The sequence below is a fragment of the Onychomys torridus genome, chromosome 2, assembly GCF_903995425.1.
Source record: "Onychomys torridus chromosome 2, mOncTor1.1, whole genome shotgun sequence".
Taxonomy (NCBI): domain Eukaryota; kingdom Metazoa; phylum Chordata; class Mammalia; order Rodentia; family Cricetidae; genus Onychomys; species Onychomys torridus.
In genome coordinates, this window is record NC_050444.1 from 8,663,828 (window position 1) to 8,677,561 (window position 13,734).

Sequence of the window (13,734 nt, forward strand, 5' to 3'; positions counted from 1 at the left end):
GGTGGAAAATGCAGTTTCAGAACGGACCACCTGACCAGCCAGACATTACAGATTAAAGAGAGATGGATGTTTGGATGAAGGAAGCAGGAGGGTTGAGTAATAGCTACAGGTGAAGGGAAATCCACCCAAAATTAAAAGCTGCACCTGCGTTTCTAGGTAAAACCAGCTTGGCTGGCTCCGCGAGCGACAACGTGACAGCCCGACCACAGCTCCCACAAACAAACTCCGTGTTTGCAAAAACGGTGTAGCCCGCATTCCCGTTGGAACCAGAGCTGGATTTTCCGCAGGCATGTGGGTCACAAAACAGCATTGGGAAGGACACGCAGGGCGGAAGTGCGCTTCCCTACAAGGGGACGGGATCTGAGGGAGGCCATAGCTTTACCCAAGTCCTTCGTGGGCCGCGGGTGACCGCGACCGTGCCGCCGCACGCGCTTCTCCAACAGCCTCCCACGCAGGCCGGTTGCTGGAGGCCGCGGGCTGCTGGCCCCCACGCGGGCGCGGGCTGGCCCGGCCTTCGCGTCCCGAGGTCCCCGGCATCCGGGCCCACTCGCGGCTCCCGGAGCCGGGAGGTGACCACGGCCTGCGGGAGAGCGCCCGGGCGCTGCCCGCCCTCCCGGCCTCCCGCCCCGCGCACCTCTCCTTGGAGTAGAGCTGCAGCTGCTGCTCGCGCTGCCTCTTCCGGGTGAACGCCATGGAGGCCCGGGGCGCGCAGGCCGCCGACTGTCCCGAGCAGTCCCGAGCGGCGCCGCCGGGCGGCCGAGAGCCCCACGCTGCGCCCCAGGGCCCGCGGCGTCCGGACCGCGCTCACCGCAGCATCCTCGCGTGGGGACTCGGGCGACGCCGTGACTCAGGCCCGGAGGAGGGGCTCGCGCTGACCCGGGGCCGCGTCCTCTGCTGTCCCGACTAACCTCTGCAGCGCTGCTGCAGCGTGGATACCTCACATGTGAAAGCCGACACTTGCCCGGGAGCCCCCCAGTTGTTGGCGGCGGGGACATGAAATAACAACGTTTTGGATTTTCAATTTCAAATTTCAGTTATTGAAATAATTGATGGCATTTTAAAAATAACAACATTAATGAGGTACAACCCACAACCACGTACCAAACAATTGCCCAATTTTAGTGCAGCAGTCTATGGTTCTTACAAATATTCACAGATAGGTGCAACCATGGCCACAGTGTTAGGATATTTGTTTTTCAAACCTTTACGTTTTAGCAAGCGCTATCCTTAGCTGCCTCTCCAAAAACCTTTGCCCTAGAAAACTATTTAACTTTCTGTATCTATGAATTTGCCTAGTCTGAACATTTCAAATAAAAACAGCTATACAATATGTGGTCTTTGTGTCTGATTTCTTTCATTTATCATAATGCTTTCAAGGTTCATGAGCTGTAGCATAAGTCAACATTCCATTTCTTTTTCTCACTGAAGTGTATTCTATTGTATTCCATACTACATTTCCATTAATATATTCAGCAGTTGCTAGGAATGCCAGTGTTTCCACCTCCTAGTTATTAAGAATAATGCAGCTATAAGCATTCATGTACCCGTTTTTGTATGCACATGCTTTCATTTCTATTGAGTGAAGCTGAAATCAAGGAGTGGAGTTGCTAAACTTGTCCAATAACTCCATCTCTAAACTTTGAAAACACGCCATACTGCTTTCAAAGTAGCTGCACCATTCCACACCCACTAGTAGTGAAGAATGGTTCTCACCTTCAACAATACTTATTCTCTTTTGTATTAAATCTATCTACCAAGTGTGACTAGTATTTCATGAGAGTTATGGCTTTTCAATACTCTGAGAATAAGCTGCAGATTGCTTACCTTTGAGGGAGGCTCGGATAACAAGCCTCCAAATTGTGTGCATGTTGAAGCACACCTACCATTGTCTTAAGAACCAGGTTCTTCAGGACTAAATTAAAAACAAACAAACAAACAAACAAAAAAACCCAAAAAACATTGGTGGTAAAGTAGCAATGCATCTTAGCTATCTTTATTTGGTGTCTGGTGTGGGAGGAAGTTGTGGGTAATAAATGAAGAGACCTGAGGACCCTGTGTCAGTGAATCTCTTCCTTGTATCCCAGTGCTGCACAGATCCTCTAACTGGGAGACACTGGCATAATGGTCCCTTGGCAAAGAGTCATCGTGTGCATATGTGCACAATGAAATAAGATGATGAGAATTGCTGAGGTACTACCTGAGGAATTTCTATGTGAGAAATATGACAGTAGATACTATGACGTCAGAGGAGAGAAATTAATTTGACTAGAAGAAGGTAAGGAAAAAATACACCAGAATATAACTTTTCTTTCAATTAAACATTGAAGAAAGGTGTGATCCCAGGTAGCTTGAGAGTGACAGATTCTCTCCTGGACCAAATAGCCAGGTTCCTCCAAGTCTTCTTAAGTAGGCCTTGACATTGGCTACAAAATCTGTGGACTTCTAGCACATACCCTTGTTGTGGAATATTAAGATGTGTTATATTTGTTTATTATGTAGAATATTTGTTTAATGATGCAAAGATATGTTGCATTCTTATATGTTTCATTTGTTTAATTCTGAAGCTGTGTTACTTTGCCTGTGTTAAACATCTGATGGTCTAATGAAGAGCTGAATGGCAAATGGCTATAGATTAAGTTTTCCTGTGTCTACCCAGCTCCTGTGTCCTTGCGTTTCTACAGCCGCTTAGATCCAAATAAACACACATAGGCTAATGTTATTTATAAACTGTATGGCCATGGCAGGCTTCTTGCTATCTAGTTCTTATATCATATCTTAAATTAATACATTTTTATAAATCTATACCTTGCCATGTGGCTCATGACTTACCAGTATCTTACATCTTCTCCTGGCGGCAGCGGCTGGCAGCATCTCCTGACTCAGTCTTCCACTTCCCAGAATTTTCCTCTCTGCTTGTCCTGCCTATACCATACTTCCTGCCTGGCTACTGGCCAATCAGCATTTTATTTATCAATCAATCATAGCAACACATTTTTCACAGCATACAGAATGACATCCACAGCAAATGGCAAGGCAGGAGAAAGGTGGGGCTGGCAGACAGAGGGAATGAATAGAAGGAGAAATATGGGAGGAAGAAGAAGGAGCAAAAGAACAAGGAGAGTAGGACATCAGGGGCCAGCCACACAGCCACACAGCCACACAGCCAGCCATGGAGTAAGAGTAAAAATAAGATATACAGAAGTAAGACAAGGAAAAAGCTCAGAGGCAAAAGGTAGATGGGATAATTTAAGTTAAGAAAAGATGTCAAGAAATAAACCAAGCTAAGGCCAACATTCATAATTAAGAATAAGCCTCAGTATGTGTATTTATTTGGTAGCTGGGTAGAAGAGCAAAGAGTAAAAAACTACCAACAACACACCCTCTCCACAGAAAGACTTAAGCCCCAGAACCATTTCTACCAGTTCCCTCGGAAGGCCCAAGCCCCTGTTAGTGCCTGTTCAAGGCTGCCAAGGGAATTTACTGTTTATTCTAGTCTACATAGACTAGAGCACTTGCTGAAAAGTGCTTATGGGGTGAGGAGAGGCGGTCAGCAAAGTGTGTCACATAAGTGTGGAGATATGAGTATGTATCCCAGCATCCATGGGAGAAAAGCCAGCCTGGCAGATACTGTACCCCCAGCACTGGGGAGTCTGAGACCGAATCCTCAGCACTAGCTGGCTAGCCACTCTAGTCAGTGAGTGAGTGGTGGGTTCAGGGAGAGACCTGTCTCAAAAAAGGGGGGTCAATAGCAATAGGGGAATGCCCCTGACATTGGACCCTGGCCTCCATACATGTGCACACTGCCCAAGAGCACACATACATGAACACAAGCACATACCTATACACACATACATAACAACAAATAACTTCCAAAGGGCTTACATGTGTTAGTCACTCCTTTGTTCCTTTGGGATGCATATGTATCTCCTGCAACTCAGAAGTGTCTTTTTCAAGGACCTAAGAGCCATTCTTCTGAAATGTGCCCCTCCTGTGCGGGAAGACAGAATTCTGACTTCTGTCATTGCCAGCCAGCATACACAGCTGCCTAACCTTGTTTATACCAACTAGCCCTTTGTAGTTTTCCACTTTCCCAACAGTCTTGACCTCTGATAGCTCTTTCTGAGTCCTCTGCTGTCCCTTCAGAGTATTTACTCCACCTTTCCATAAATCCAAGTTCAGTTTGTCTCCTGCACCTATTGCAACAGCACATTTCTGTTAAAAGTGGTCCTTCCTACTTTAAGCTTTTCTTGGACACAAAGAAGGGAGAAATATTTTTCAAAGGGTTTTCTTCAACATTAGCTCAGAAGAGAAATGTTTTTGCTGTATTAATTTGTTAGGAGATAGAAATTTTAAGAGAACTGAGGACTGATACTCCCATCTTCCCACCACCTAATCTCTGCCTAAATGCTTCTCTTGTGTTCCATCTTTGTTTATATTTTTAAAGGTATAAATGTTCCTATCAAAGGCTAACTTCCTTGTTCCCAGCAAGCAAGAATCTGGAACTATGCTTTCTTTTGTCATTCTCTTAGTTGGTCTGTCTCCCCTCACTATTGGATTATTTCCATCTGAACAGATATATATTTTTTCTCATTTTATTGAAAATAAATTATTTTGTAATGCAATGTATCCTGATTACAGTTTCCACCCCCTCTACTCCTCTGAGCTCCTCCCCATCTCCTCTCCCCTCCTGATCCACTTCCTTTCTGTCTATCATTAGAAAAGAGCAGGCTCCTGAGAGATAACAACCAAACATGACAAAATAAAACCCAAGATGAAGCATAAACTATCATATCAAAGTTGGACACAGCAACCCAACAAGAGGAAGAGAGCCCAAAGAGCAGGCACAAGAGGCAGAGGTTCATTTGTTCTCACAGTCAGGACTCCCTGAAAACACTAAGCTAATAGCTGTAATATATATGCAGAGGATCTGATGCAGGCCCGTGTGGGCCCTGTGCTTGCTCCTTCAGTCTCTGAGTTCATATGCACCTTGTTTAGTTGATTCAGAGGGCTTTGTTCTCCTGGTGTCTTCCATTCTGGCTCTAACAGTCTTTTCACCTCCTGTTTTGTGAGATTCCCTGAGTCACATATTTCAAGATTAAGACAAGCTTTGCCTTATCTTGCATTTCCTTCCAGCATCTCATTCCTGACAGAGCTGCTTGACACATCTGACTGCCTATACCATCTCCATTTTTTCTCATCTGTTCTGTCCATTTTGATTGGACTTCAATTACTACCTATCCTCCACAATGCTTCCTTATCAAATCTCCACATTCATTGGCCACTGTTAGCTCCATCTTCTCTGAACTCTCAGCAGAACCCAGAGTAGCTGAAACAGCATGCAACACAGCTCCTGTCTGTAGTACTTCATCACTACAAGCACCCATAGTTTCCCTGCTTTTCTCCTTCCTTACTGCCTACTGCTTGATCCCTTTGCCTCCCCACCCCCACACTTGATATCATAGTGTTGATTCTCTGTGCTCACTGACCAGTAACTTAACCAGTTCTGTAACAGAAGAACTAAAGGGCTATTGAAGACAGAAATTTCTGCTATCCTTAAGCTGTTTGTTCTGGCTCAGGGTAAACATCTCATAAGACTTGGGTAAGTCTATTTAAGAGTTAGGGTATGTGTGTTGCTTAAGAAATCAAACTTCTCCAAAGGTTTGGTCTGAGCTGTTGGCACTATTGGGAGCAGGTAGAACCTGTAGGAGGTGGGGCCCAGACGGTGGCAGGCCTTGAAGGAATACTAAAAGTCTGGCCTCTTCCTCTAACAGTGGGTGCCTTTCCACAAGGCCCCAAAGCAACAAAACTGAAACCCTTCTCCCTTAAGATAGATCTTTTGGGTATTTGTTCATAGTAGCAGAAAGCTGGCTGAGTACTACAGTTGAAGGCTTTGTCATGGGACTTTCTCAGGTCAGACATGAGAAGTGTCAGGATTAACAGCCAAGTGTGCGCATTGAGTTGAGACTGACTGAGATATACCTTTGGAATGTCTGTCCTTTTGGGAACGAGAATTCCTGACATAGCACTGGACTTTCAGTAAGGTGAAGTGAGGGTTACTCAGGCTTATTTAATGGTAGACAACTACAGTTTGAGGTACTGTTACCACAGATGTTGATTATTACCCCTCTCTGGAAATGTGGTGAGCTCTGGAGAGGTCTCATTCCTTAATCCTCATAAAACTTAGAGGCTGTGCTTGTCTTCATTCTGGGAAGTTTTACAGTTGCAAAGTACATTTGGAGCTCTTAGTTGTTAGGGTCCGTGAGGAGTCCCCCAAAAGACCACCAGTCACAATGCAATCGGCAAGAGAGCATTTATTATGCCACATGCATGTGGAGTCACTCACCTGTACAAATGGTGACAACACTGAGAAAACATACAAGCTCCTTTTAAGCACAGCTAAGGGGAGATCCTAGGGCAGTTAGATCATTTGGTCATTTTATCTATGATTGGCTTAAGTGAGTGGCAGTTATGTTGGTACATTTCTAATTGGTTACGGTTAGCAGGGGTGGGTTTAAGGCCATAGCTTTTCCATTCTTGGGCAAGTCTGGACAAGTCTAGGCATCATCCTTTATTTGGATATTACCTGAGTGTGCGTGTGCGTGTGTGTGTGTGTGTGGGGGGGGGGTGTTGGCCCAGGTATGCATGCAGTTCTCCTTGTCCACTGTCACTTGTCACTGCTGGTGATTGATTGCCCTTTGCTTGTGAGCTGAGGCCTAGGTCTTAACTGAGTTATTAAGGGCCTGTCATGATATTTGCCTGGCCGTCTCATTCCCCATTTGAGTAGTGCATCATCTCCAATCCTAGAGATGCTTCTTCCAGGTTTACAGGTTTATATTGTTGCTTTAAAACCATAAGTTGGACTGTGGAGCTCCATAACAAACCTGATCTGATTAAGGTGTTAATGATACAAGTCCACAAGTCAGGTCTAAAAGAAAAAGAATCAGGAGTCCAGCTAGGGCTGATAAGAGGGAGGATAACCAGGGTGACCAACTGAATAAAGATTCATACTGTCCCTCATTTTGTTGTTTTTCTAATTGTCTATTATGTAGCCTTTCTCTAAGCAGGGCCATCAAGTCCCTGATAAACTCCAGAATGGTTGCATAGAAGCAGCATTGTTCTCCAAAGGCTGTGCATAGTTACCTGGTCCAGAAATAATAACCAAGTCCCCTCCTGTTTTGGAGGACTGACTCAGCAAGGGAAGAGAGAGACTCCTCTAAGTGAGTGATGAATTTTTCTAGGGTTGCTATATCTGCATCTCTTGCCATTCTTTAGGCCCTGGAATTCTGATCTTGTAGTATCACAGCTGAAGTTCCAGTACCTGTGGCTCCAGCTACACTGACACCTAGGAGGGTGGATACTAAGACAACCATGACAACTTCTCATTTCCCCTATCTTGGGGACTAGCTGAACCAGGACACAGAAATCCTTTGTCTGATTCAAATCCTGAACATTAACCCAGGGGGTTATGCCAGAGGCACATGCTTACCAGGTGTCATCCAGTGGGATCAGTAAGCCAGCTCCCATTGGATTCTGAGTAAGATTGTAGAGATGGGAGTAGCCATGCATGGGTTGGCCCAGACAGAGGCCATATCCTATCACTAATGGCAAAGTGAGCCTCCCCTTAATAGGTTGTTGCTATCTGCAAGCTTATAAGTTACAGAATATAGTACAATTTCCCTTAATTGCTATCCCTTCGTAATAGGGGAGTTTGGTACCTAGGCTTTGAATAATTCAGAACTGAGAAGGTAGCTGATAGGAGCCCCAAGGGCCCTGGGCTATAGGGTATGTATGAATGAGGGATTTCAGTGGTAGATATTGGAGCTCTGTGCCTTTTGGCTTAGCTGGAGCAGCCAATACCTTATTGGGACCCAAAGGCTTGGGTGATAACAGAGGCTGAGCATGCAGTTGTATAGAAAACAGCTTCCCAGGATCACCAAATTGACACGCCCTAAATTACAGTCCCCAGGTTTTACCTGATGTCCATTCTATGGCCTTTCTGCCTGACTCAGTAGACCAAATTTAGTATTGGATTGTGCCTTGCCCATACTTGAAGTCTCTTGCAAGCTAGGAGGCCTGCCCTAGGCAATGAGATCTCCATGAGGCACAATATTATTTATCCACTCCCCTATATTTCTTCTCCCATTTCCTGTCCCTAATATGGCCAGGGTAGATATAGAAACATTGCTCTTCCATCCCCTATGGTGGGATAACTTGCTCAGCCTTGATGCAAAGGGAAGGGGCTTGGCCCTGTCTCAACTCGGTATACCAGACTTTGTTGACTACCCAAGGAAGGCCTTACCCGCTCTGAGGAGTGGGATGTGGGGGAGGTGGGGAGATGGAGGAAGTGGAGGAATAGGGGAAGTGGAGGGATGGGGCAAGGGGAAGGAATGGGAACTGGTGATGGTATATAAAATGAAAAAATTTTAAATGAAAAAGAATTAAAAATATATTGTTCTTGGAGAAGACAGGAGTCTCTCTGGTGGTATGAGCTCAGTGTGAAGTGACAGAGTGTCAGGGTGGTTAGGTCTAAATGCAGGTCAGAGAACCAGGTTCCCATTGGGGCCTGGTGGGTGGTTTCATTCAGGATTTCCCCAGTTTCTAAATCAGTAACAGCCCAAGTGAGGTTGTAGAACCAATGCGGGATATGAACATTCTGTCTGGCTGTTAAAAGTAATAGGGGAATCCTAGCAAGTACAGACTAGGAAAGAGGGCAAACAGTCATAATCATTGTTTAGCCTACTTAGCTGGGTCAGTGACTTTCTAAATTCTCAATATGAGATGGTCCTGTGGATGGGCAATTATCAGAGTTTTTCCAACGGCCTTCTCTGAGAAAATCCCTCCCAGGGTTCTGGGGAAGATGCTATGTCCAGCATGGGGTTATCTGAGGGAAAAGAATCTATGTACACCATGCTCTTTTGTCTGTTACTTTATTTCTCTAAGACAAAATTCTGTCTATACAGCTTCAGCTCCATCCTCACATTCAGCTCCTCTCTGTACCTACTTTTCCTGTCTTCTCATAGTCCTAACTAAGCTCCTGTGATTTTGACCTCATCTTCATCCTCTGTTCCTTCATCCTCAATTTTTCCTTTCTTGCTCCTTACTCCTGCTCTGAGAAACTCTGCCTTTATTTCCTCTCCCTGGCCACGCAACGATGTTTGCCATCTGCCGAAACTGTCTTGTCCTTTCTCTCCTGGCCACATGACTCTGCTCCTCTTGAATTCTGCTCCAGTTCTTACTACACCTGGTTATGCCTAGTAGTATATGGGTACACAAGGATTTCACAGCAAAAGGTAGCTGGTATATATTAAAAGCTAAATAACTCCAAATATCCTTTGATAAATGGCTTTCCTCTAGAAAAATTACTGGATTTTTCTAGGTATAGCTTTAATATACAGCTGAATCTCTATAATGTATTCTTGCTGCCTGCTGCAGGCAATGCCCCTCCGAAGTTCAGGGTTGGCTTCTTCCGAAGTATAGTTCTCAGGATCAGTGTGAGGGTCCACAGGATTCATGTGGAAATAGTGAATCCAGGTGGGGACCCTGTCCACTTTAACAGTTGTGGGAGTAATCAGGATGACAGTGTGGGGTCCCTTCCAGCCAGGCTCTAAGGTCTCTTTCTGATGTTGTTTGATGACTCCAGGATCCCCTCGCCAGAACCCATGGGACACTGGCAGTGGCTCCTTCTTGTCAACTGCACAGAGTTGGGGTCAGAGTTGTCTCTACACCTGAGAGAGAACTTGTAGGGAGGAGATAAACTTTGGGTCATCAAATTTCTCCAACAGTTCTGGTTTAAGGTTAGGCAGTATTGGTGGAGGCCTGACATAGGGGGATTTGCCAACCTGGTAAAGAGCAAAGGGAAGGAGAGAAGCCCAGTCACTGCCAGTCTCAAGGATTAATTTAGTTAAGGTTACCTTAAGGGTACAGTTCATCCTTTCTATCTGGGCAGAACTCTGCACAATGAAGTTTCCAATTTGTCCAATTAGTCCCCATTACCTTGACTAGCTTCTGTGTTACCTGAAAGATGAATGCAGACTCATTGTCTGAACCTAAGAGCACTGGAAGGCCATACCTAGCACTAATTTCTTCCAATAGCTTCTTGACTATGATTGCAGCTGTCTCATGTTTGGTTGGAAAGGCTTCAGTCCATCCTGAAAAGGTATCTATGAAGATTAATAAGCATTTATAGTATATAGGCCTGGTTTTACCTCAGTAAAGTCAATTTCCCAGTTGGCTCCTGGTCTGGTTCCTCTTTCCTGGTGTCCTGTTCTTGTGACTCTGTTCATTGTGTTCACAAGCCAGCATGTGGAGCATTGAGTTATGGCATCTGCTGTCTTAGATTTAAGGTCACAAACCTTAAGGTGTCCTCTCCTTAGAAAGTCTTGTGTCTTCTTCTCTCCCAAATGAATGTTCTGATATACCTGCTGGACTAGTTGAGTGGCAAAATCTGATGGGAGAATGATCTGTTCATTTTTCTCTTTGTAGGTGTTCACACATGTGTGGATACTCTTGGTCAGTGTAAACTGGAAATTCTGGCTGTGTGGGCGCTACCAGCTTCAGTGGTGAGACCAGCAGGATGGTTGCCTTCTGGAGAGCAATTTCTTGTGCTGTAGCTTCTGCCTGGTTGTTTCCCCCTGAGATGGGATCCTCTCCTTTCTAGTGTCCTGGAAAGTGCATAACAGCTATTTCTCTGGGCAGCCATATGGTACAAAAGAGATCTAAAATTTCCTGTTTGTTTTTAATAGTCTTTCCTATTGAAGTTAATAACTGTCTTCCCCTGTAGATGGCACCATGGACATGCACTGTGGTGAATGTATGCTGTCTATCAGTATAAACGTCTCTTGTACCTTTCCAGATGTAGTGCCTTAGCTAGAGCTATCAATTCAGCCCTCTGAGCTGATGTTCCATCTGATGGCCTCTGTCCATATGACTTCATCCTCAGGGGTGACTGCTGCCCCTGCCTACCTGGTACCATCCCTCATCAGAGGGATGTCCTTGAGGTCTTGCCTGATCCTGTGAAGATGACTCAGGATGTCCACACAGTTGTAGAGAGGTCTGTCCAGGTCCACAGCTGGGAGCAGAGTGGCAGGATTCAAGTTACTACTGCTGGTGAACTGGATTTTGGGTGGGTTTAAGAGCAGAGCTTGAGCATTAGTTAGCCATCTACTGGGAGGATGTTTAAGAACCCCATCAATAGCATGGGGGGGGGTTGTCACTTTTAGGGTTTGTCCAAAAGTCAGTTTGTCTGAGTCTTTAACTAGTAGGGCTGTTGCTGTTATACAGAGGCAAGGGGGCCATTCAGTGGCACTGGGTCCGGTCTTTTTGATAAGTAGGCCACTGGCCTCTTCCATGGGCTAAGGGCTTGTGTCAGTATCCTCTTGGAAACTCCCTTTTTCCCATCCACATCTAGGTGGAAGGGTTTGGTGACATCTGCTAGAGCTGGTACACTGAGTATAGATGCCATGATTTCATCAAAGCCTTTTTCCATCTGTGGAGTCCAGTCAAGGAGAGCCTTCCCTCACCTTGTGGCCTCATATAGGGGCCATGCCAGCTCAGCAAACCCCAGGATCCAAAGACTATAGACCTCAGCAAACACCAAGAATTCTTTCACCTCCCAACAGCTTGCTGAGTCTGTAGATCCTTAGGGCAGTTTCTTTCCTTGCTGTTGATAGCCTTTCTTGCCCCCGCCCCCCGCCCTTGAGTATGTATCCCAGTTACCTCAGTCTGGCAGACTCGAGCTTTCTTCGCTGACATACAATACCCCATGTCTCCCAAAGTTCTGAGCATTTCCTTAGTGGCAGTTTTGCAGGTTTCCAAGGTGTTAGCTGCTATTAGGAAATTGTCTACTGTAATAGGCTGGTTTTGGTGTGGGTCTGTCAGTACTCACCCAAGTCCTCATGGAGGGCTTCATCAAAGATGGTGGCAGAGTTTTTGAACCCCTGGGGTAGTAGTGTCCAAGTCACCTATCCATTGAATCCATCTTCTGGATCTGTCCATTCCAAGGTGAACAAGAGCTGGCTGGATGAGGCCAGTGACAGGCTGAAGAAGGCATCCTTGAGATCTAACACAGTATACACAGTCCTTTCCAGGTACAAGGTACTAAGAAGTGTATGAGGATTAGACACTGTGGAGTGAATGTTTCCTACTCATTTGTGAACCTCTCTGAGGTCCTGCACTGGTCGGTAGTCATTAGAGTTAGGCTTTTTAACAGCAACAGAGGTGTGTATTTCAGGCTGATTGGCAAGGAGTCAGGATGCCCAGGTCTCTGAAGTACTTGATGTGAGGAGTGACTCTCAATTTGGCCTCTTTAGGCATTGGGTACTGTTTGATGTGTGTTGGCATTGTGTGAGGTTTCAGCTCTACTAATATGGGGGCCCTGTGCATTGCCAGCCCAGATCCCCCAGCTTCTGCCCATGCCTGGGGAACTTTGTTGAGCCATTTTTGTAGTAGGTCCCCATTTTTTATGTGGGGGGCTTGTGAACAACTTATATTCATCTACAAGTGACATGGTAAGCATGTGTAGTGCCTCCCCATTTTGGTCTGTCACTGATAATCCAGTCTGGTTGAAATGGATATGGGCCCCCATCTTGTTTAATAAGTCTCTTCTCAATAGTGGGTATGGGCATTCAGGAATGACCATCAAAGAATGTGTTACCTGGCCCTTTCCTATGTCTACTGATCTTGAGGTAGTCCATGAGTACTGGTTCATCCTTGTGGCCCCTTATACCTAGGATTTCTTTTGGGATATTTGGCCCAAGGATTATTTCAGGATGGAGTGCTGTGCTTCAGTGTCTACCAGAAAATCTATGCTTTCCCCTCCACCTTTAGGGTTACCCAAGGCTCAGGGAGGGGCTCTGAGCCCCATTCCCTTCAATCACTCATTTCTTCCCTTTCTAGTACCTCTAGTGGCTCTGCTTTTCAGGGCATAAATTTTTTCAGTGACCCAATTTCTTTCGGTAAGCACACTGGTCTCTTTGTAAGCTGGGCCCATTGTCTGGCTTTGTCTTTAGGCCTTTCCCTCCCTGTTTTGAGTTTCCAAAGGCCAATTTACTTGCTTGCCTATTAGCTTCAGGATCACCTGATGCAGCCAAGAGTACCTTTCCTAGTCCTTGTTTCTGCTTATCTAAAGCCTTTGTTAGCCCTCTAGTCTGTCTTCCTTCCGAGGTCTCTCTGTTATTGTACACTTTTTCTGCAATCACAATGAGTTCAGCCAACCTCTTACCATCAAACCCTTCTAGCCTTTGTAACTTATGGCTGATGTCCAGAGCTGACTGGTTGACAAAAGCCTGGCTCACTGCAGATCTATTCCCTAGCACTTCTGGATCCAAGGTCTTATAGGTTTCTATCAATCTCTCCCAGAAGGCTCCTGGCACACCTGACTTTCTTTGGACAAATTTACGGCTGCCTCACGGAAGCCTAGAGACCTCCCGTTAAAGCCTGGCAGTAGACTTTCAATCTCTCCCTACCTTTCTCCGTGTTGAAGTTCCAGTCAGGTCACATCAGAGGAAAACCAGTGTTCATGAGGTCTGCAATGGTAGTTGGTCTTCTGTCTGGGCCCAAAAGCAATTTACTGGCCTCTGCCAGAATCCATTCCCTTTCCTCAGTGTTGAAGAGGACCTGGGGTAACTGGTAACAGTCTATCCACATCAGCTGCTGAGTGAAAAGCACAGAATCTAACAGGTCAGTGAGCCTTGCAGGCTTCTCAGAAAATTTAGTGTTCTGAATTTTCCAATTATA

At 45.6% G+C, this 13,734-nt stretch overlaps 1 protein-coding gene across 2 annotated transcripts in view; it reads right to left on the bottom strand.

Annotated features, from left to right (window-relative positions):
- Nsmaf (neutral sphingomyelinase activation associated factor) overlaps positions 1 to 932 on the bottom strand; it is a 57,852-nt gene extending 56,920 nt beyond the window's left edge. Inside the window, exon 1 of one of the 2 annotated variants that reach the window (XM_036178990.1) lies at positions 635 to 932. In XM_036178990.1, the coding sequence (XP_036034883.1) occupies positions 635 to 693 (59 nt within the window). In that variant the 5' untranslated portion in view covers positions 694 to 932. Of the gene's footprint in view, positions 1 to 382; positions 610 to 634 lie in introns of those variants that run through there. The other variant, XM_036178989.1, reaches the window with a different exon arrangement.
- Positions 933 to 13,734: the final 12,802 nt, after the last annotated feature.